This window comes from Eptesicus fuscus, chromosome 21 (assembly GCF_027574615.1).
Source record: "Eptesicus fuscus isolate TK198812 chromosome 21, DD_ASM_mEF_20220401, whole genome shotgun sequence".
Lineage (NCBI taxonomy): Eukaryota > Metazoa > Chordata > Mammalia > Chiroptera > Vespertilionidae > Eptesicus > Eptesicus fuscus.
The window spans coordinates 35,461,475-35,486,538 of record NC_072493.1 but is presented as its reverse complement, the minus strand read 5'-3'; the positions used below and the strand labels follow the sequence as shown (position 1 = coordinate 35,486,538).

Genomic DNA, 25,064 nt, shown 5'->3' with positions numbered 1-25,064 from the left:
AAGACAACACAACTAATAAATAACAACACCAAGATCAACTAAAGATCTTCCTGGCTCCACAGTCCTCCTCAATAGATCAGTGGTGGCACACAGTCTCGACCTCCGTAGATACTGATTCTTAAAAACGACAGCGTCAACCACCATTTCACAGACATCACAGTCAGAGGCCACGGGTATGGACACAGTCTCTGCCCTCTCTCCCTGGCCCCCAACCTCAAAAACTAGGGTGTTCCAACCGGCGGTCTGGCTCACAGCCCTCACGGAGCCGAGGGTATGGGAACGAGGGGCAGAGAACACTCTCCCACCCCTGCTCACAGTCTCCCTCTCCGTGACACCAACCTCGGACTTGCTCGCACGCACAGTCACACAAATACGGTGTGTACCGCCCATGGAGTGACAGCCTCACACGGCACCACAGCAACTACCATGTCACACAGAGGAGCCCGGGGCCCCACGGCCCGAGGACGCACAGGCCACTCCTCAGCCCACTCCCTACCTGCAGAACTGAACGTCCTCGCCCCCAAGGCTCCGGCAATTTCTACTAGGACCCACCTACAGCCTGGAGTGCCTGATGGAACCCAGCCCCTGCGGCCCCGGAAAGAAGGGACAAAGAGGCCACCGACTAATGCACGCGGTGTCCACTGGGAAATGTAGTCCAGACCAGGAAAAAGCCCGCAGCAGACGCCGCGAAGTCCAACTGCACCGCCCTGAGGGTTCCAAACGCCACCCCCAGGTCCTGCCATGCGGGCCTCTTCCAGATCTCCCAAAAGAAGCCCCAAAGTCCCTATTCCTCCTAGCTCTGGGCCTGGGTACGCAACAGGGATTGAGCCAAGTTTCACACTAGATGGCTAAGACTAAAGTGCGCGCGGGCGCCAGGTCTCCAACCCTTAGCAACCCGGGCTGAAGAACTTAGAGCCCAAGATTAGCCGAAGTGCGTAGGGTTTGTGTGGGCTGGCTCTAGTGCACGCGTTTACACAAAGTGGGAAAAGGGAGAGTTCCTAGAATTCCGTAAGGGAACCCCCCAAAAGTTGGTGTGTATGTGGGGGTGGGGGGTTGGGGGAGGGGAGAGCAGGGACTAGAGTGTGCACGAGTATTATACTTCCTCCCAGTCCCTAGGGGATTCTAGTTCAGGGAACAACTTACCTTGCAGATGGGGGGGCGAGGAGGGGGGACGGCGAGAGTGGGGATACAGTAGAAGGCATAACCGTTTGCATATGGTTCTGCTATTTGTGATTTAGTGATGATGGGAGTGAACGTGACCCCTCTTCTTAGATGGGCCTTCTGCCAGGTATCTTCAAATTTCCCTTACTTCCTACATTCAGATAAAAATGTCACATTTCTAAAGAGGCTTTACCTGATCACAGCTCTCCCCTGGCACTTCATGACTCCTTAATGTAACTAACTGTATAACCCCTTAGAACAATAGTGTTTCTATTTTAAGTTTTTTATTTGCTTACTAGAGGCTCGGTGCACCAAATTTGTGCACTGGCAGGGGGAGGGTAGCCCTCAGCCCAGCCTGCACCCTCTCCAATCTGGGACCCCTTGGGGGATGTCCAACTGCCCCTGCGGGATCGGGCCTAAACCGGCAGTCAGACAACCCTCTCACAATCCAGGATTGCTGGCTCCCAACTGCCTGCCTGCCTGCCTGCAGGCCTGATTGTCCCTAACCACTCCCCTGCAAGCCTGATGGTCGCCTAACTCTCCCCTGCCATCCTGATTACCCCCAACTGCCCTCCCCTGCAGGCCTGGTCGCCCCCAACTGCCCTCCCCTGCAGGCCTGGTTGCCCCCAACTGCCCTCCCCTGCTGGCCTGGTCATGCCCCCAACTGCCCTCCCTTGCCAGCCTGGTCCCCCAACTGCCCTCCCCTGCAGGCCCCGTCGCCCCCAACTGTTCTCCCTTGCAGGCCTGGGTCCCCCTCAACTGTCCTCCCCTGTAGTCCTGGGTCCCCCCACCCCCCACCAGTCCTCCCCTACAGGCCTGATTGCCCCCCACTGCTCTCACTTGCAGGCCTGGTCCCTCCCAACTGCCCTCTCCTGCAGGCCACCTTGTAGCGGCCATCTGTGTCCACATGGGGATTGCCATCTTTGACCACATGGGGGCGGCCATCTTGTGTGTTGGAGTGATGGTCAATTTGCATATTACTCTTTTATTATATAGGATTGCTCTCAGTGAGGAAGGGAAAGGAAGAGATAGAAACATCAATGATGAGAGAGAATCATTGATTGGCTGCCTCCTGCACACCCCCGCACAGGGGATGCAACCCGTGCATGTGCCCTTGACTGGAATCGAACCCCGGGACCCTCCAGTCCACAGGCCAATGCTCTATCCACTGAGCTAAACCAGTTAGGGCTGAATACTCTTCTTACCCTGACTTCAACCTTTTCACTTCAGTTTGCCTTTCCACCACTCAGTTTTAGCAAGAATTCTGTCAAGTTGGTTTAGCCAGAGTTCTTGATATGTGTTCACAATATCTAATTAAGTTCCTTATCCACCCAGATGAAAATTGATCACCCTGGCCTCCTCTCAGCAAGAATCTTTTTGGTCATTCTAGCAAGAATTCCTCCCTATCCTATGTCTTCTCTTAGTAATTTTCCATACACCGACCCCGCCCCCTCCCCCAACTTGCTCCTTTCCTATAAATCCCCACTTGTTCTTGCTGTATTTGAAACTGAGCTCAGTTTTATATTGATCTCTATTCCCCTATTGAAATAGTTCCTGAATTTTTTCTCTCTCCACCCCCCCACCCACTTCAACTACTGTTCAACTCTGTTTTTAACATCACTTCAGGGGCTCGCATTTGTCCTCCTGACTGTGGGCACTTTCTTCTTTTGTGCGCGTGTGAGTTGGGGGTCCAGGCTGGCAAGGGAGGGCAGTTAGGGATGACCAGGCCAGCAAGGAAGGGCAGTTGGGGGCAACCAGGCCTGCAGGGAAGGGCAGTTGGGGGCAACCGGGCCTGCAGGGGAGGGCAGTGGGGGCAACCGGGCCTGCAGGGGAGGGCAGTTGGGGCAACCGGGCCTGCAGGGGAGGGCAGTTGGGGGCAACCGGGCCTGCAGGGGAGGTCAGTTGGGGGCAACTGGGCCTGCAGGGGCAGGCAGTTGGGGGTAATCAACATTTCTTAATGCTGGACACTAAAGTTGTCAAGTGAAAAGGTGGAAGCAGCAACAGGGGAAACTCCAGAGCTACTGGCTACAACATAAATGGCTCTGGTGCAAACGAGCCTCTTCCTACAAATGGAATCTGCCTATCCTTCGGTGCCCACATCGCATCAGGTGCACGTAGAAAAGGGATATAAAAATGCAGCTAACAGCGACCCCGCCCATGGCTGGGGGCGAGGGATGGGGTGGGGATGGAAGAACCGTTAGAGCTGGAAACAAGTTACACACTGAGTCACAGGAGGACTTCTTTCTGGGACTCAACCTTCAAGGCAAGTCTAGAAACAAAGTCCCACCGCCTGTCGCGGGTCAACTGCGACCTCTAGAATAACAACACAGTGAGTGACAAAACCGGCCAAGCCCAAAATCCACCACAGAACTCTCACACAGCCACAGTCACTCACATTCTCCGCGCGACAGCCCCGCGGGCTGTCACCGAACGACTCCCAATCACCGGACGCGATTTAAAACCCAGAAGCTTTCAGCACCAGCAGGACCTGTCGCCCCCCGCTTTGTGCGCACAACGGCCACCCCGAAGCATACAATCACGGACACTCGCGGCATCCCCGTGTCCTCACACGCAGTCGCTCAGGGTCCTCCGAGTGCCCAGTGGCGCCCGGAGAGGCACTCGGCTCTGCGGCACCACCGCACCTAAGGCCGCCGGGAACGCCGGCGCGAAGCAGAGGCGGGCCTTGGGCCCTCTGGGAAATGTAGTTTAGCAAAGAACGTGGCTGCGCAAAGCCTTCTGGGGCTGGAGGTCCGCGGAGTCTCGAGGAAAAGCTGAGACAGTCTAAACCCGTGTAGCTGCCCGTTTCCCCGGCCGATTTCTGGGGTCCAGCGCGCCTCCGCCTCCGCCCCTCTCCGCCCCGCTGGGGATTCTGGGAGGCGACGTCGCGGGTCTCGGGTGGCTCGTCGGGTTTCCAGAACCCGCGGTGCTGGGAGGTGTGAGCTGGGCCTGGCTTCGCGCGGGAGCGAGAAGTGAGCTGGGGTGGACCACATGGGACAGGACGACGACCAGGTGGGTGTCATTGGGTGACTGTGTGACAGGCTACAGGTGTGATAGAATGTGATTTTGTGTGTCACCGCGCACGCGCGCGCGCGTGTGTGTGTAATTGTGTTATCACCACCTGTAACTTCGTGTCAATGTGACTATGTTTGTGTATGACATTATGGGTGTGATTGGGTGAGAATTCATGTGTAGGTGTGACTCACGAATGTGTGAATGTGTGATTGTGAGTTACAGGAAGGATAAAATCACTTGCCCAGGTTCACACAGTTAATAAGGGACAAAACGGGGGTTAGCTCTCGAGTCCTTGCTTTTAATTACCAAAGTAAAAAAATAGAGGCCCTGGGTTCTAAGGGTGTTGTCGGTGGGGGTCTTGGAGCAGGAACCTCTGGAACCTGAGAACTAAATCTGGTTCTCTTCCTTCAGCCCCTTTGTGAACCCAGTCCGAGGACATTGTAGTGAGACCATCCTCAAATTGGCTGCCAGTGCGATGGGAAACCGCGCCCTGAAAGCTCAGTCTTCCTCTCCTTAGGCCATGGAATTGGAGATGTTAACATTTTCCTCGTCATGCTCTTTTATGTTTGGCCCTGAGGGAGGTTGATCCGCAGCTCTTTTTCTGATGTACTAAGTGAGCTAAATTTTTGGTTCTGACTTTCTCAGTTACTAAAGAAAAATATTCTCGTTTCCTTTCCAAAATGTATGAGCATCTAAGTGGAAACAAGGATCACTTCTGTATGCCAAGAGTTGGGCTCATGCAATCTTGACAGTAAGGAAAAAAAGTTTCTGAGAAGTGGATTAAGTTGCCCGAGGACATACAGACAATGGGTGAAGGAGTAGAGAGTTTGGGAGCAGATTGTGGGCTATATAATGCCCAAGTCTTTAACACAACTTTTTTTCAGCTGGTTCACCTCAAACTTGGAAAATATTACCCAAAGGATACACAGCTTTTTTTTTTTTTTCAAATAAAAATTTAAAATACATTTATTTTATGCAGATACTACTTTAGGGCACTCAGATGCTGAGAAGACTTCGATTTTCCTCTCAGGTTACAAAGGCTTTTATGAACAATTTAAAGCTGCATTGCACTAAGGAAATAGCTTTGTTAGAGACTGAGTTGGCTAGTGCAGAGTAGCCCAGAATTAGGGTGTCATGTAGCCTACATTTTAGGTCAAGCACAACTATTCTCATTTTCAGAATGGAGAAATGTAGGCTCTGAGAGTACAAGGAACATATTTGAGGATGTGGAGTTTGTTACTGGTTTAGTGTTAAAATTTGGCATTGACTGCCTCTGGCTTCATTTCTGTGGAGTAATAGTGGTAATATATGCCATCCCTAAAGATGCTTCTCTAAGAAATACATGGCATTGATTTCTCAGTTTATATTGAATATTTCTCATTCAAGCATTGTGGTCTCTTGAAAGAGAACCAGTGTTTGAGTCACACTATAGTCTTGACTCTTATAACTTCAAGTTAGTTTTTAAGCTTTTTTTTTTTTAAAATATATTTTATTGATTTTTTACAGAGAGGAAGAGAGAGGGATAGAGAGTTAGAAACATCGATGAGAGAGAAACATTGATCAGCTGCCTCTTGCACACCCCCTACTGAGGATGTGCCGGCAACCAAGGTACATGCCCTTGACCGGAATTGAACCTGGGACCCTTGAGTCCGCAGGCCTATGCTCTATCCACTGAGCCAAACCGGTTTCAGCAGTTTTTAAGCTTTTTTGAACCTCAATTTCACTTGTTGGTAAAATGGGGATAATAACACCTATCTTTGCAGTTTTGTGAAGATTAAATAAGTTAATGACAAATACAACATATTTTTTTTTAAATATATTTTATTGATTTTTTACAGAGAGGAAGAGAGAGGGATAGAGAGTTAGAAACATCGATGAGAGAGAAACATCGATCAGCTGCCTCTTGCACACCCCCTACTGGGGATGTGCCCACAACCAAGGTACATGCCCTTGACCGGAATCGAACCTGGGACCCTTGAGTCCGCAGGCCTATGCTCTATCCACTGAGCCAAACCGGTTTCAGCAGTTTTTAAGCTTTTTTGAACCTCAATTTCACTTGTTGGTAAAATGGGGATAATAACACCTATCTTTGCAGTTTTGTGAAGATTAAATAAGTTAATGACAAATACAACATATTACATATTACAGGAGGCACAGTAAGATTTTTTTATTCACTTACCAAATATTTTTTGAGAATGTAACAATGATTTTTGTATTATTGTAGCACTAGAGATATACCAGTGGACCCAACAAATCCTAGCCCTCTTAGATCTACACCATTGATTGGAAAGACAACTGTAAGTACTATGTTAGAACGTGTTAAATTCTAAGAAGAAAAATAAATCAAAATAAGGAAAAAAAAGACTGGAAGGCCCTCTGATATGGTGACAACTGAGCACAGATAGGAATGAAGAAAGGGAGTGAGACATGTCCAGGCAATAGGAAAAGCAAAGGCAACAAGCAGCCTTGAAGAAAGACTGCACACAGTGTTTGAGGAACTATAAGGAAACCTGTGTACCTTGAGGAGAGTAAGCAAGGGGGGAAATAAGGTCTAAGGGCCAGCCATGGTCAGATCATACTTCCTTGTTAGCCATAGGATGGATTTTAGATTTTGGTGAATTCAGGCTATTTGTTATTATCAGTCAGAACTTTAGGGATTAATATCAGTTTTGGCCTTTTTCTCAGATCTTGGAAGTGAGTAGGGCTGGGGTTGTGGGGGCCACAACACGGGCAATAGTTCTGTCTTTGTAAGTCTAAGATCAGCAACATAGGGATGGTCTGCCATTTTTCTTCCTTAACTCTCCCTTTTTAGGACTTTGTTCTCCAAAAGAGAAAATTGAAGAAGGAAGGAAGAATGGCTGTTGGATTGTGTGAATCCCAGGTAAGTTGAGGTTTTCACTTTGTTTCCAGAAATGCTACCTCATTTTTTAGGACTTTGGAATACAGAGAGAGTCACAGATAGCCCAGATAGCCCTCTCTCCACCATCCTATCTAATAAAGAGGGGATATGCAAATTGACTATCATGCTGTCACAAAGATGGCAGCACCCATAGCCACAAGATGGCGGTGCCCAGTCCCCTCAGCCCCGCCGGAGTCCCACAGTCCTTTCAACCTAGCCAGGGCCGGGGGGGTGGGCGGGGGGGTATGGCAGGCACATGGTGTGGCCAGACTAAACCTCAGCCCCCAGGGCCGGCCCAAGGCGCAGGCAAGCCTTGGATGGCAGCTGCCCAGCCGCCCAGGGCTGCCAGAGGCTCAGGTCACAAGGGCTGGTCAAGGTTTGCACTGCCGGCAGTGGCAACAGCAGAGGTGTGATGGGGGCGTCACCTTCCCCTGATCGCCGGGTCACCACCTGCTCATGAGGGCTCCAGGACTGTGAGGGGGGCAGGATGAGCTGAGGGACTCTTTCCAGTGCATGAATTTTCATGCACCGGACCGGGCCTCTAGTCTATAATAATAAAAGCATAATATGCTAATTAGACCGGACATTCTTCTGGACAAAGCCAGGGCTGTGACAGAAGCCTGGGTCCTGGGTGCCAGAGGGAAGCCGGTCCCGGCAGCTGGGGGAAGAAAGGCCTACTCTTGCATGAATTTCCTGCATCGGGCCTCTAGTTTATTCATATAATCCTTCCATGAGACAATTAGTATCTCTTTTACTCAATGTTATACTCAAGCATGTGATGAAACTTGTATGTGAATGTTTATAACAGTTTTATTCGTATTTGCCCAAACTGGAAACAACCCAAATGCCCATCATGGTGAGTGGATAAACAGACTGGTTTATCTGTTCATTGGAATATTACTCAGCAATAAAAAGGAGTGACTACTGACTGATACATGCAACAATGTGGATGAATCATGCAGACATTACGGTGAAGGAAAGAAGACAGGAAGCATATACTATATTTGTCAGGTCCAGTCAGGAGCCTGAACCCACACAGTAATTTGAAGAGAGAGAAGCATATATCAGACTGTCAAACCTCAGAGGGAAGGTAGGAGAGGGTGGGGGTAAGGGGGAGGGATCAACCAAAAGACTTGTATGCATGCATATAAGACTAACCAATGGACACAGACAACAGGGGGGTGAGGGCATGAGTGGTGAGGGGTTTAGGGGGTTAATGGGGGGATGAGGACACATATGTAATACCTTAATCAATAAAGAAATTTAAAAAAATGAAGAGATAATGCTAAATATACATTATGCATTATATCAGGGGATTGGAGTAAGAGGGATTGGCTACTAAGAAAAAGAGAATGCTAAAGAAAAAAGAAACAGCAGATAGAAGGAGCAGTCGCTAACCCTAAGATCTAAGATAGAGAACTTGATGACATCCCAGGATCCTGATCTCACAGGAAAACCCTTGGCCTTGACTCACTAAAGGGCAAAGGAGTCTCTGTGGTGCTGCACTTGTGGAACCTGCTGGAATCCACTCTCTGGAACTTACCAGAAGTCAGTTCTCCAGGGCGCTAGAGAAAACAGTTCGCAAAGCAGTGTCTCACCAGGGGCACTCGGCTAGGAAACTGCCTGAGGTGGGTGCCTGAGGAAGGTGCTGGCTGCCAGCCACTGGAGAAGCAGGAACACTGTGGGATTGGGCTGGAGAAGCTGCCTGCCCTAGGGAACCATGTCTGGAAGTTAGAAGCAAAGCCCTTTCCTCTTGCAGCATCTCCCTAGCTCCCTCTACTGGAAAAAGTTAACATTACGTCAGTCCGCAAAGGAAAAAGATTGAAAGGGCCAAACGCCAGTTTAGCAACTTGCAACTGTGAGGCCATAAATCGATAACTGGCACACCATATTGCTGGAAACCAAGATCAATAGTAATTAATATAAATGTGAGTAGTCCACCAGAAGGCTGAGTTTGGACTCCCTTTGATATTCACAGGGTGAATATTTACATTTTATAACCTCCTGCTGACTCAATGGCCTAAAGCAAACTCACCCCAAACCTGATAATCTTACTGTTTACTAAACATTACCATTGATATGTCTGTTTGCATTTCTAAAAGGCAATTGTGTATTCTAGTAAATAAAAGCAGCTGGGAAAGGAACTTGACTACTAGAGTTGAGCTTTTCCCTCGTTTCCCCCCATAATCAAATTAGTATTGTCTTGTGTATCAATTTGTGCGTCAGCTCTTTCTCCAAGCCTTTGAACCCGAAAGCCACGCTAGTTGTGGCTTTTCACACCATATGATTCCATTTATGTGAAATTCTAGAAAAGAAAATAGAATTTATAGTGACAGAAAGCAGATTGGTAGTTGCCTTGGAGTGGGGGTTGGAGTTGACGGTGAAGGGACAACCCTTTTGGAGTGACAGAAATGTCTCTAGTCCCTTGTTTGTATGCAGTTATTAAAACTCAAATCTATACATTTGAAACGTGTGCATTTTACTGGATATAAATTATGCACCAATAATGGTAATTTCTTTTTTTAAGGTACCCATTCTGTAAAAAAAAAAAAAAAGAATTGAGTTCTATATATTAGGTTTGAGAGACCTATTGCATATCTAAGTGGAATGTTGATTGAGAGTCATTAGTGTATTTATTTATTTATTATTTTTTTAAATATATTTTATTTGATTTTTTTTTACAGAGAGGAAGGGAGAGGGATAGAGAGTTAGAAACATCAATGAGAGAGAAACATTGATCAGCTGTCTCCTGCACAACCCCCCACTGGGTATGTGTCCGCAACCAAGGTACATGCCCTTGACCGGAATCGAACCTGGGACCCTTGAGTCCACAGGCCGACACTCTATCCACTGAGCCAAACCGGTTAGGGCAAGAGTGATTAGTGTATTTAAAGCCATACACAGGACAGGATGAGATTACCTTGAGGTTAGGACTATGGTAAATGTAGATAGGAAAGAGGTCAAGGACTGAATTTAGGGCATTCATCATTTAGAGGCTGACAAGAAAAGGAAGAACCAGCAAAAGAGACTGAGCAGGATTGATGTAGAAGGAGAACCAGAACCAGAACTCCTGTAAGTCAAGAGTAGAAAATTTTCAAGGTGATGATCAACTGAGTTACATTATTCTGAGAGAAATTGAGGCAGATGAAGACTGAGAACTGACTGCTGCATTTAGTAACATGGAAGCTGCTGATAAAAAAAAGAGCTACTTTATAGAGTGATTTGGATGAAAGCATCATTGCAATAAATTTAAAAGAGAATAGAGGGCTTAAAAAGTGAGAATAGAGACAGATCAAAAGAATTTTGGACACATAAGAGGTACAGTCAGGCTCTGGAAGTAGGCTTAAAGCCATTTGAGTGGGAATTCTGGAAACTCAAATACCCAGAGCATGTCTATGAGCTCTGGACAGGCGTGTCCAATAATGTACCCATTAGCCACATGTGACTACTCCAAATTGAGATGTGCCATATAAATATAAAATACATACTAGACTTTGAAGATTCAGTAAAAAAGGAATGTAAAGCATTAATACTTTCATATTTATTACAGGTTGAAATAACATTTTAGATATATTGGATTAAATTAAAATATTACTAAATTACTTATTGCATATACCTTTTTAATGTAGCTACTGAAAAAGTTTAAATTACATTTGTGGCTCATGTTGTATTCTGTTGGACATCACTGATCTAAACAAGTCTTTGGAAGACTTTTGTTATTATTTTTTTAATTTTTATTTTTTTTCTTTATTGATTAAGGTATTACATATGTGTCCTTATCACCCCATTGCCCCCCCACCCCCTACTCATGCCATCACCCCCCTGGTGTTTGTGTCCATTGGTTAGGCTTATATGCCTGCATACAAGTTCTTTGATGGATCTCTACCTTACCCTCACCCTCCCCTATCTTCCCTCTGAGGTTTGATGGTCTGATCGATGCTTCTCTGTAGGGAGTGATTATAGGGTTAAGTCTCAGACTGACCTCCTGGCAAAGCCGCAAACAAGTCCTAGCTTAGAGGGCACCGCCCTCTTAGCATAATTAAGCTTGATCTTGTGACTGCTCCCTAGATCTTTCCTGGATAGCTAATGGGCTGTGGGGGATGCAGCAAGTGTTGCCAAAACAAGTGAAACTTACAAGAACATTGTAAATTACCTTGTTTACCTCTGACTATAAAATAAAGCATCAGCTTGCAGTCTGGATCTGTTCTCTGGTCTCAGTCACGCACCGATGATCCACCTAGACCCAGCTTATTCTCTTTGTCTGTCTTTTCTTCATCCTTCGCCGGTCCTCCCTCAGGCTTGCCGAACCCTTGGCTGTGCTGGTGCGGCACACGTCTCTGTCTCTGGGTCTGTTTTTGTTCACCAGTTTATGTTGTTCATTATATTCCACAAATGAGTGAGATCATGTGATATTTATCTCTCTCTGACTGGCTTATTTTGCTTAGCATAATGCTGTCCAGTTCCATCTATGTTATTGCAAATGGTAAGAATTCCTTCTTTTTTAACTCAGCGTAGTATTCCATTGTGTATATGTACCAGAGTTAAGACCTTTGTTATTAAAAAGAGTAGAGAAATGGGACAATAGCCAGAATGAGATCGTGGAAAGAAATTTGTTTATCTATTTATAGGTGGAAATATTGTATTAGTTTGTATACTGATAGGAATAATTCAGTAAAGTGAGAAAATACTGGTAATACAAGGGAGGTTCTGATATCTCCATGATGTTTACAAGGGAGAAAGGAGACAATGTCCTTGTTTAGACAAGAGGAGGGATTGGTCTTATATAGGAAGCCTAGAGTTTTATCTGTAGTAACAGAAGGAAGGCAGAATATATGACTACAGATACAGGTCAGTAAACATATATGGTGGGCTAGAGCAGGGGTCGCCAATAGGTGGTCCATGGACTACTAGTGGTCCGTGAGGTCTGAAAGGTTGGCGACCGCTGGGCTAGAGGATGAGGAAGTTCAAAGTGAGAACGGGAGTACTTGGTGGTAGTTAGACAGTATGAAATAGTCGTCAGGGTGTGGGAGAGTGAATTTATTAAGGAAGTATAGTAGAGTTGCCTAGTGGTGTTTTGTTGGTTCTCTGGTAATATCCTAGAAGCACATTGGATCAACATGTTAATTAGTCAGGGTTCTGGTAAGAAACTCAAAGGGGACTATTTACAAGTATATAGAAAAACTACAAAGGATAGTGCTATACCTTGGGGTTTACTGAGGTTAGGCCTGAACCCAGAGAAAGAGATACCTGACAGCCACTGAGGCCTTTCATTGAAGGACAGAAATCACACAGGGTGGTGTTACAAGGAGGGAGCCAGGGGAAACAATGTTGAGCCTTGCTCACTTCCCTCCCATATCTTGCATGTGATTTTTAACCCAACTGAAAATGGGGTAGGAAAAAGGAGTCTCTTGATGTCATCAATATAGGTTAGCCTTCTGCAATGCAGAAGTGTAGAGGGCTACATGAAAGTTATGTAACACTATGTAGTTGTATGTTTTCTTTTCTCTAGGCACGTTTATTCATATTTTACTGTGTAGAATAACCATATTTCATATTTTATTATTTTTAATAAAAAATGAGACCATTCAATGCAAAATGGAACTGCCATTTTTAAGCATTGAGTACTTTTCCTTCATATGGATGTACATAAGAATCTTCACTAAGGAGCAAATATTTCTTGAGTATTTACAATGTGACAGGTTTTATAATAGACACTGGATATACATGAGCTTATAAAACATATATTCTTCCACTTATACAGCTTGTTATATCAGTGGTACAGTTTAAATTCTAATTTTTGGACATGTAAGTATTTTCCAGATTTTTAAATCTAACCTTCCAATTTAAATCTCTTCACATATGCTTCATTATTTCTTCAAGATACACTCATGGAAGTTTCTCCTCACATATAGAATCTAGACCTTCTTTCACTACTCTGAGCCAGGTGATACCCCAGTTTGGGGAATATAAAAGGATTCTCCCTGTAAGAATGTCTTGATACTTAGTATATGTAACATAAAACTTTGCCTTTATTCATATACTTTCATGTCATAAATTCATGTTTCATGTTATAAGCTAAGTTTTTCTGTGTATATTTCCTTTCTCTTTTGCAAAAAATGTATTATTTTCAAGGGATGAGTCTGTTTTTGATATGTCCCCCTTTTTCTTAAAACCTGGGCATGTATTTGTTACCCAATAATCATTTTCCTTGGACCAGTTAGACCTTTGAACTCGGGCAGAACTCTTTTCTTCTTCTTCTTCTTCTTCTTCTTCTTCTTCTTCTTCTTCTTCTTCTTCTTCTTCTTCTTCTTTTCTTTTCTTTCTTTCTTTTTTTTTGGCTATGACTGTATGGGAGCACTTGACAAACAAGATTTTTTTTTTTTTAATTTCAGGAGTTGGTAACCTTTAGGGATGTGGCTCTAGATTTTTCCCAAGAAGAGTGGGAATGGCTGAACCCATCTCAGAAGGATTTATACAGAGATGTCATGTTGGAGAACTACAGGAATTTGGTATGGCTTGGTAAGGATGTCTCCCCCATAACTCAAAACCTTCCCTCTGGGGTGTTTTTGCTTCCTCCATTGGGAATATTTAGTGGTTAGCTGAATTTCTACTTCTATTCCCAGGGAATGATTTGAAGTAGTTTTTTAGTGTTCGAAATGAGTAACACCCTTTGCTGTAGAATGATGGTTTGGAATAGCAGAATCAGTGTGGCATGGGAATTTGTTAAATTGCAAATTATGGGGTCTCATTCTAGACTATGGAATCAGAAACTCTGGGAATAAGCCCAGTAGTCTGGGTTTTAATGAACCCTCCAAATAATTCTAATGCCCATGAAAGTTTGAGAACTATTGTGGTTTCTGATTCAATAAGTCTGGGTTAGGGACTGGGAATATGTACTTCTGGTGTTACTAGGTGATGGTTCTTTTGCTCTAGCACTTTGAGAACCACTGCTATGGAAGAAGTTTCATCTTCTTCATCCTCCATTCTCTAGCCCTTTCTCTAGTATCCTTTCTTGCCTAATGACCAAGAGATATGAGTCCTAGAACAGCTTTAGCATATTCTGCCTCTCCCGCTTTCATTTTTCTTCTGTATACAGGACTCTCCATTTCCAAGCCCAACATGATCTCCTTATTGGAGCAAGGGAAGGAACCTTGGATAGTGGAGAAAGAGATGTCAGATGGTCAATATACAGGTGAGTGATGGGAACTGGGTAGGGCAGGCTGTTGTAAGGTTTCAGTCCAAGTGGTCATGATCAGGCTGCCCTGGTTCCAGAAGAAAACTGAAATCTCTTTAGCATGAACTTCCCTGAAACCTCACCTACACCTTCGTTTTTTTTTCGTCCTATATATTTTAAATTATATTCGCTCTAATACTTCTACCTATACCCTGAATTCCAGTCTTTCCCAGCTCTTTTTTCCTATTTATAGTCAGAATTGTATACATTTATAGATTTATTTTCATTAAAGTTATTATCCAAGTTATATATGCACAGTGTTTAAAGAGTCAAGTGGTTTTATAAGACTTATTCCTTTAAAAAAGACAGTCTCTTGCCCTGCTTCCCAGTTTCCCCCTCCCTATAGGGATCCACTTTCTTTTATTTTGCAGTTTCTTTTGGTGTTTCCTATTTTGTGATTGTTTTTTTAAGTTTAATCTTTATCAATATTTTCTCACCAAGAAAATAATAATTTAGTACTTTTTTATCCCAAGTCCAACACATATGCACATGCGTGCACACACACATACATATATCTCCTATGCCCCAATCTCTCTCTCACCAAAATCATAATTTTGATTGAAATCAGTGTTTACATTACTATGAATTTTAAATGCTTGTCACAGCAATGCTGTACATATAAAGATTACTTTTTTCTGTAAACTTCTTAAAAATCATTTTTACTAGTATTTTGCATGACAGTTAACATACAATATTATATTAGTTTCAGGTGTACATTCCAGTGATTGGACATTATATAACTTACTAAGTGATCATCCTATTAAGTTTCATATCATCTGACACATACATAGTTATTAGAATACTAGAGGCCTGGTGCACAAAATTTGTGCACGGGGAATGGGGCTCTCAGCCCAGCCTGCACCCTCTCCAATCCAGGACCCCTTGGGATCAGGCCTAAACCAGCAGTCGAACATCCCTCTCACAATCCTGTACCGCTGGCTCCTAATCGCTTACCTGCCTGCCGGCCTGATCACCCTTCACTGCCTCTGCATGCTGGCCTGATCACCCCTTACAGTATTTAGTCAATGTACTATATTTCAAAGTTACTTAGGTTAGTTTTTTTAGGTTCCCTTGTTACTGTTTGTATTCTAATTTTGATTCCTACCACATCCTCTTTGGTTTTAATTGTAGTGTTTTATTTATTTGTTTATTTTTGGTCTCTGAAACATCACTGTGCTATAACAAATAAAATCAGAGCTCTTTAAGAATGTATCTTCAGAAATGTGTTGCTCCCTTCTCATCCCAACTATCCTATTTTTATTCCCTACTTCTTTGTACCCCTTTCTTACTCACCCCTTGTAGATTACCAGTCCCTTTATTTTTGGGATTGTTCTCTTTATGTTTCTTTTGCACAAATGAGCAGATACATATGTAGTTTCTTGTATCTCCTTGTATGCTACCTATTCTGATTCATGTCTATCCAGCTACCTACTCCAGCATACCTTAGATTATCTGCATTTTGTTTTTTCACTTAACTATGTGTTAGAGGTTGTCTCTGTACCCCTGGCTCTTGTCTTGCTTGTAGGAAAGAATTCAAACAAGAGACAGTGCCAAATAGCAGCAAAGCATGCTAGAGTTTATTTGTAAAAAAGGAAATACACTCAGATATAGTTCCAGCTTAGCTGGCCAAAGTCTAACCAAGTGCCCTGCTCATTTTGACCTTTGAAATTTTATACTCCGGAGTTGGGTTGTGAAAAAAACACACACAAAAAACCTCCTCAGGTTTCAAGTTGGCCCCACCCGGATATTAAGCTATCTGTTAGACTACATCCTGGAGGAGGTTTCAAGTCTCCCCTTCCTCACTCTTGGGTTGGCTAATTCTTGGTTAATTCTTGTTTGCCATGTCTCCCATGTCCCATAGATCTTAACTATTCTGATTCATGTCTATCCAGCTACCTACTCTAACATTCCCCCCATTAATTGATATAGACCAAATTCGCTTGGGAAGTTGAGGGACACAGTTCTGGCTTCTGAATCTACTACCTGCTGAATTTGGACCTAGAGCTGTATTTGCCCAATATCCTTCACTCTCTGTCCACGGTGGCTACATTGGGGTAGAGTGGAAGTGCTGTGCAGCCTGGTCCAATAGATTTTGATGTATAGGCTGATAGCCTTGTTGAGTCATCATTTGTAGATGTATTGCTGTATGCAGGAGGAATAAAAGCCGTTAGTTTGTGTCCAACATCCCAGGATTTCTTTGCTGTTTGGATCATCTATGGCAGTGGTCGGCAAACTCATTAGTCAACAGAGCCAAATATCAACAGTACGATTGAAATTTCTTTTGAGAGCCAAATTTTTTAAACTTAAACTATATAGGTAGGTACATTGTTATTAACTTAATTAGGGTACTCCTAAGCTGGCCTTTGCTAAAAACTCAAGGGGCCAAAGAGCCGCATGTGCCTCACGAGCCACAGTTTGCCGACCACTGATCTATGCGAATGGCCCTACCTCCCCGGGGAAATTGGCGATTTTGGACATTTAGCTTATCAGCTTATTCCCATGCCATTCGACATACTAATTCCTTTCAGTTGAGGACATAGCTTCCTATAGAAGAAGGCTTAGATCCCTCCCAAGTTACATCAAAAGTTGCTGTAACTTTTCTCCATTCATTTATAAATTTGTCAGGATCATCAGTGACACTTCTACTTTGTCCTTTATATTCATTAGGTACTACATAGAAAATGGAACCCAGTACCTTAGTGATACCCTGTAGTCCTGCTGCCTGTTGTAATGGGACAAACGACATTTAACTAGGATTCCATGGTATGGGGAGCTGGGCCCCCGGAAGAGGAGTATGGTGTTGGTTCAGGAGTCATTGCCTATGTGACTTCTGTTGACGTTATTTCTTCCTCTAAGTGAGTTTTAGGAACATGGGTCATTTCAGCAAGTATTGCAGGATCTATCTTGCAGCCCTTGCATAAATTTAGGTCATTCCTTAAGGCCTTAAAGGCCTGGACAAAAGGAACCTCTGTCCAATTGCCTTGTCAGTGACAAAATTGGTTAATTTATAAGATGGTATTAAAATTCAGCTTGCCATTCTTAGTCCATATCTCTTGATCCTCCAGTTTGTATTGGGGCCAACCCGTATTATAGAAAAATACTAATCTCTTTTACTTTAAAGTCTGGAGGGTCAAATTTATTTCATCTCTTTTAAGATGCATCCCAGGAGCGAATCTTGGGGAATAGATGAAATGTTCCTCATCTCTAAGAGAATAGAGGAGAAAAGTGCTAGGGAATATTCAGGCATCCCCTTACAGGCGTCCTCAAACTACGGCCCGTGGGCCCCATGCGGGTGTTTTTGCCGTTTTTTGGGTTTTGTTTTTTACTTCAAAATAAGATATGTGCAGTGTGCATAGGAATTTGTTCATAGTTTTTTTTAAACTATAGTCCGGCCCTCCAACGGTCTGAGGGACAGTGAACTGGCCCCCTGTTTAAAAAGTTTGAGGACCCCTGCATATCCTTACCTTTACCCTGCTGAGGAGTAGGCATCCCAAACTCCTAGCCTCCCTGGGCCTTGGATTAGCTGGCCTTACCACGTGCTCCACCTCCAGCCCCTTCCTCGTTGGGCATGGGAATATTCTTTGTCCTACATTTTGTTGCCAGAGTCACGTAACTTCTGCGGGATTTGTTCCTTTTGGATGCACCCCATAGTGTCTTATTTTCTTAAATTCCCAATTATTGCACCTATAGCTCTGCCATTGCCCTTGCCTTTTATAAAATTAAAGGTGGTTAATTGGGCCAGTTTACCCAGTGAAGGAATTCTCCCTATGTCTCATGTCATCCTAAAATGGAAGGAAAAACTATGAAGCCAATATTGTTGATTGTATGAATGGTAAATTTGTCATTCAGAATAGCTTTCTAGCCTCCCTGGCATCCCCTCTCCCAGCTTCTGCAGGTTCATGTATATTACATGATGAAAGAGGTATGGAAGTCCCCTTCCACTCAAGAGTAAAGTAGGAGTCCAGGACCCAGGGGTAGGTTTCCCTAAAAGTACAGAGAAGACATTCCTTGCTATGTCTATTAGCTTTTTCTAAATACCTAGAACATTTTGTGAAAGTGTTATAGTCAGGAATCAATCCTCTTACTAGGAAGGAAAAGTCCCTGATCCTATTTTCTGTGAGCGGAAAATGAAAATAACTATGGGTACTTGGCACAGAAGGTGAGAGGCTGCATCCCGTAGGCATGAAGGTCAGGGGCCTCCATTGACAGGCCAATAATCCTATCCTATATAATAAAGAGCTAATATGCAAATGGTCATCACAGGGTCGAGGCTCAGAACACAATACTGGGGAGAGAGGAATGGGGACCAGGCAGGCTGTGGCCTGGGAGAGGGACAAGCCACCCACCCTGCGGTCCTGGGTGCCAGTGGCTGTGCCTGCAGCTAGGGAGAGGGACAAGCCACCTGCCCCACAGTCCCAGGTGTCAGCGCCTGCAGTTGTGGCCTGGGCAAAACCGCCTGCTCACAGTCCCCTGGGTACCTGCAGCCGGCCAGAAGGAGGGAAGCACAAGAATCCTGGATCCCAGGTGCAGGGTGAGGCAGAGGCGGTTAGAGGCAATCAGGCCAGCAGGGGAGCAGTTAGGGGCGATCAGGCAGGCAGGCAGGCAGGCAGGCGAGCAGTTAGGAGTCAGTGGTCCTGGATTGCGAGAGGCAGTCAGACATCCCCCGAGGGGTCCTGGATTGGAGATGATGCAAGCAGGGCTGAGACTCCCCCCACCCCCGTGCATGAATTTTGTGCACCGGGCCTCTAGTAAGTGAATAAAAAGCCTCTCTAATAAAAAGCATTAGGACCTTAACCTGCTCTCCTAGAGTTTTAGGCTGATGTAATTTCCAGGCACAAATTAAAAGCTGCCTGTTAAGAGGTTCAGGTCAGTGTGTTGCCTGGCAATGTTGAAGAATACATGTTAAAAGTAGAACCTCATCAGTGTTCTTAGAGAAGAATCCTTTGAATCTCTCTGTCCCATGATGTTTTCTTTTAGCTCTTTGACAGATGCAACATAAACCCAGAATGCAATTTCTACATTCAGGAGCCTGCAAATAATGACAATTTTACTTCTTCCTTTCCAATTGGGATGCTTTTTATTTCTTCTGGTCTTATTGCTGTGGCTAGGACTTCCAGTACTATGTTGAATAAGAGTGGTGAAAGTGGACATCCTGTCAAGATTCTTATCTTAAGGAAAACACTTTTAGTTTTTCCCCATTGGGTCTGATGTTGGCTGTGTGTTTGTTTTATATGACTTTTATTTTGTTGAGATATGTTCCCTCTATTATCACTTGATTGAGAGTTTTTATCATAAATGGGTGCTGGATTTTTATCATACATACTAGCTTTCCCGTTGCAGGAAAATTCCTGCAATGGGATTTCCTGCTGCACTCTACCCCGCCTCCGTTCCTCCCTTGCCGCCCGCCTCGCTTTCTCCTCCGGCCCGCCCGCGTTTCCCTTCACCCCGGGCCCCGCCTCCGCTCCGCCCTTGCCGCCGGCCCCGCCTTCTCCTCCAGCCCGCCTGCTTTTCCCTTCTCCCTCTGCCCCGCCTCCGCTCTGCCCTTGTCACCGGTCCCGCCTTCTCCTCCAACCCGCCCGCGTTTCCCTTCGCCCACGGCCCTGACTTCACTCCTCCCTTCTCCTCCCCCCGCCCCCCTGGCTTGCTTGCTTCTTCAAAGCTTTACTCCCCTTTGCAGCTCTTGGCTTCTTTCAACACTGTCTTGATATGCAAATTAGCCGCCATCTTTGTTGGGGCAATTTGCATAGCTGTCCTGATTGGTTGGTGGGCGTGGTTTGGCTGGTGGGCGTGGCTTAGGTGTAGTGAAGGTGCGGTCAATTTGCATATTTGTCTATTATTAGATTAGATATGCATAAATGGGTGCTGGATTTTGTCAAATGCTTTTCTGCATAAACAAAATGAAGGATAGAAATCATATGATCATATATATATATGGGGTGTATCATGTTAAATGATTTGTGGATATTGTACCAATCTTGCATCCCAGGAATAAATCCCACTTTATCATGGTGTATGATATTTTTAATGTATTGCTGGATCCAGTTTTCTAATATTTTGTTGAGGATTTTAGCATCTATGTTCATCAGGAATATTGACCTATAATTTTATTGTTGTTGTTGTATCTTTATCTGGTTTTGGAATTAGAATAATGTTGGCCTCATGAAATCACCCAGGGGTTTTCCCTCCTAGAGTTTTTTGGAGTAATTTAAGAAGGATAGATGTTGGTTCTTTTTTGAATATTAAGTAAAATTCACTTGTTAAGACATCCATTCCAGGACTTTAGTCTGATGGAAGGGTGTGTGTGTGGTGTTTTGTTTTGTTTTGTTTTCCTGCTTCAATTTCATTAGCTGTAATTGGTCTGTTCAGATTTCCTTCTTTTTTTCTTGATTCCATTTATATTGGAAGATTGTATGTTTCAAGAAATGTATGCATTTCTACCAGGTTGTCCAATTTGTTGGCACATAGTTCATAGTATTTTCTTATTATTCTTTGTATTTCTGTGGTGTAATTTGTTACTCTCCTCTTCCATTTCTGCTTTTATTTATTTGGCGTCTCTTTTTTTCTTGATCAGTCTAGTTAAAGATTTACCAATCTTGTTATCTTTTCAAAGAACTAGCTCTTGGTTTCATTGTCTTTTGTATTGTTTATGTGGGGTTTATTTTAGATTCTATTTCACTAGAGATTTATTCTTGGTAAGAGGGACTATAGTGTTCATGAGAGATAGATACAGAAGAGGTTTAGGAGAATGGGTGAGGAAACAGAAATAGTTGTACTTCTATAGAAAGGAAGATCAACAGTGTGGACCTAACAGAAAATAAGTGAACAAAGTCCTCTCAGGCCTGGGTTGAGATAGGGGTCCAGGTAGGATAATAACCATAGCTGTACTTAGGAAGAACTAACTGGTGGGTGTAGGGGCTTTCTTTGAAGAAGAGAGTATAAAGATGCAGATGAATAATATGTTCTTGAATTCCAATTTTGTAGTGACCTAGTATGGAGGCAGCTTTATTTTCAGCAGATGGTAAACAGTTAATGGAAAAGACTGTTATCTAATTAACCCAAAAATAATAACATGTGCATTTCTAAAATAATCACTAAGTTCTTCAAAACATGAAAATGACTCCATCATGGAAATAATTATTATATTTTGGAAACTTTATCAAAGACTTGAAAATCATTTTGTTGGTGAAGCTTGAGTATGAAAATCAAGCTCATATTCCCCGGGAATTATTCCTTAACTAAGAGAGAGTTTTGATCTCTGATTTTCTGACATTTATACTACTCATAATCAGTATCATACTAACTAATTCTTTATGTGGCATATTGAATTTTTATGCACAGAATTTTCTCTTTCTCAATAGAGTTTTACAAAAGAAAGACCTGTGTCTCAGACATTTTTCTCCTTTATTAGGTGCTCTAGTAGTAGATTCTAAATAGTTGAATATATCATTTGATTATTGTGGTGTGTCAGTAAAAGGACTGTCTCATTTTACTCTTTTTGAGATCATCTTTTAAACAATAGTTTTCTATCTCTTTTATAGCAACCAATATCATCTCCTGAAAATATTAAGTATGTACTCTGAGGCATCATTTTTATCTCAATGTTGATAAATGCTGACTTTTAGATTCCTTCTAGACACTGAGGGGAGAAAAATTTCCCCCTCTGGTCTGATAAAATTTTAGAAGTTGTTGATCATTTAGTCAGGATTCAGAGATTCAACAAAATGCTGCCATTGCCCTAGGTACTAGATGCAACAAAAAGAAGAAAAATAAGTAAACAATCCATACCCTTATGGATCTTTTCATCTTATGAATAGGACTGGATAGTGCAGGATGGCCTGGAGACTTTAAAGACTAGAGGCAGGGAAACTGTGATTATGATCTACACAGTTGTCTCCAAATCTTTATCTTTTTGGCATTTAATTTTGTCTACTTACTGATGTCTTGCATTTAACCTTTTTCCCCAGTCACCTCCTCATTACCAGCACATATACCTTCCTCTAGCAGCTCTCTTCATTCTTTGTTCTTTCTTTGTATTTTGTTTATATTGCATAACCTAATTTGAGAGATGTCAGAACCATGTGCTTTCTTTCCTCATTCCTCCAATTAATTCTTCAATTTCTTCTATAATAGTTTGCTTTCTCCTTGCAAAGGATAAAAGATAAATTTGCTTTCTTTATATTTTTCAGACTGGGATTCTTGGTACGAAATTAAGGAATTATCTCCAAAATGGTACATTGATGATGAAGAGGAAATATCTCAGAGCATAGTAATGGAAAGACTAATAAGTCATGATGTTGAATGCTCCAGTTTCAGAAAAACTTGGAAATGTAAGTGTGAATTTGAGAAGCAGCATGGAAATCAGGAGAGGCATTTCAAGCAAGTGGCAAGTCTTAAGGAAATCTATGCTATGAAAAGAGACAATGACTATAATAATTCTGAAAAAAGTGTTATCTTGAAGTCAGTACTTTTAACGCATCAGAGAGTTCCCACAGTACAGCCAGTACATAAATTTGATATTTATGATCAAATTTTCCCCCCAAATTCAGTCCCAGTGGAGCATAAAAGACAACATGCTGAGAGGGAATCTATAATAGGTAATAAATATGAAAAATTTAACCAGAGTTCATACCTTAGTAAATATAGAGGAATTCCTCCTGGGGAGAAACCTTATGAAAGTAATGATTTTTCAAATCTCTTAAGTTTCCACTCATTACTTACTCAACGTCAAACAACACATTTTGGAAAATTACCCAATGAATGTGGTGATTCCTTTAGCTGTTACTCATTCTTTACTCAACCTCAGATAATTCGCAGTGCAGAGAAACCACATGCATGCAATGACTGTGGAAAAGCCTTTAACCATGATGTTCACTTCTTTCTCAGTGAACATCAGAGAACTCATATTGGAGAGAAAACATATGAATGTAAGGAATGTAACAAAGCCTTTAGACAGAGTGCACATCTTGCTCAACACCAGAGAATCCACACTGGAGAAAAACCCTTTACATGCAATGAATGTGGAAAGGCCTTTAGCCGTTTTGCCTTCCTTGTTGAGCATCAAAGAATTCACACAGGAGAGAAACCATATGAATGTAAGGAATGTAACAAAGCCTTCAGACAGAGTGCACACCTTAATCAACATCAGAGAATTCACACAGGAGAGAAACCCTATGAATGTAATCAGTGTGGAAAAGCCTTCAGCAGACGCATAGCCCTTACTCTGCATCAAAGAATTCATACAGGAGAGAAACCCTTTAAATGTAATGAATGTGGGAAGACCTTTGGCTATCGCTCACACCTTAATCAACATCATAGAATTCATACTGGAGAGAAGCCCTATGAGTGCATCAAATGTGGGAAGTTTTTCCGAACTGATTCACAACTTAATCGACATCATAGAATTCATACTGGAGAGAGACCTTTTGAATGCAGTAAATGTGGGAAAACCTTTAGTGATGCTTTAGTTCTAATTCATCATAAGAGAAGTCATGCAGGAGAGAAACCCTATAAATGTAACAAATGTGGGAAGGCCTTCAGTTGTGGCTCATATCTTAATCAACATCAGAGAGTTCATACTGGGGAGAAACCCTATGAATGCAATGAATGTGGGAAAGCTTTCCATCAGATCTTGTCCCTGAGGCTACACCAGAGGATTCATGTTGGAAAAAAAACCCTATAACTGTTAATGAATGTGGGAATGATTTTAGCTGTGCCTCAGCCCTTAGACAGCATCAGTAAATTCATAATTAAACTCTCTGATTATAACAAGTACTAGAGGTCTGGTGCATGAATTCATGCACCAGTGGGTCCCTCGGCCAGGCCTGCGGGATTGGGCTGAAACAAGCTCTCTGACATCCCCCGAGGGGTCCTGGATTGTGAGAGCGCACAGGCCAAGCCAAGGGATCTCACTGGTGCACGATCGGGGCTGGGAGGGATGCGGGAGGTTGGCCAGCCAGGGAGGTACTGTGGGAGGACTCCAGGGCATGTCCCAATTGGACGGACCCCAGCAGCAAGCTAACCTACTGGTCAGAGCTTCTTCCCCTTGGTGGTCAGTGCACATCATCATGACTGGTTGATTGCCCCCTGGTGGCCAGTGCACGTCATAGCAAGTGGTTGAGTGGCCTTAGCATATCATTAGCATACTAGAGGCCCGGTGCACGAAATTTGTGCACAGGGAGTGTGGGGGTGTCCCTCAGCCCAGCCTGCACCCTCTCCAATCTGGGACCCCTCAAGAGATGTCCAACTGCCCGTTCACCCCCTAACCACTCCCTGCCAGCCTGATCACCCACTAACCACTCCCCTGCCAGCCTGATGGATGCCTGACTGCTCCCCTCCTGGCCCAATTGCCCCTAACTTCCCTCCCCTACAGGCCTGGTTGCCCCCAACTGCTCTCTCCTACTGGCCCAGGTAACCCCTAACTGCCCTCCCCTGCACGCCTGGTCCCCTCCAACTGCCCTCCCCTGCAGGCCTGGTCCCCCCCAACTGCCCTCCCCTACAGGCCTGGTCCCCCCAACTGCCCTCCCCAGCAACCCAGGACGCCAAGCCTTCCCATCCATATCCCGCTCTGCTCTGGGGCAATCTAGGACACCAAGCCTTCCCCTCACTCTCCCGATCAGCCTTCCCCCCACTCTCCCGGTCGCTGGGGCGACACAGGACGCCAAGCCTTCCAGCCCATCTCCTGCTCTGCTCTCCTGTCAGGCTTGGCATCCTGGATCACCAGGGCAATTCAGGACACCAAGCCTTCCCCCCACTCTTCCA

The 25,064-nt window shown here is 44.0% G+C and overlaps 1 protein-coding gene across 1 annotated transcript in view; it reads left to right on the top strand.

Moving 5' to 3' along the window:
• Positions 1-25,064, top strand: part of ZFP1 (ZFP1 zinc finger protein) — an 837,904-nt gene that overhangs the window by 66,663 nt on the left and 746,177 nt on the right. The window contains exon 6 of the mRNA XM_054710126.1: positions 23,195-23,936. Within this exon, the coding sequence (XP_054566101.1) occupies positions 23,195-23,936 (742 nt within the window). The remainder of the gene's footprint in view (positions 1-23,194; positions 23,937-25,064) is intronic.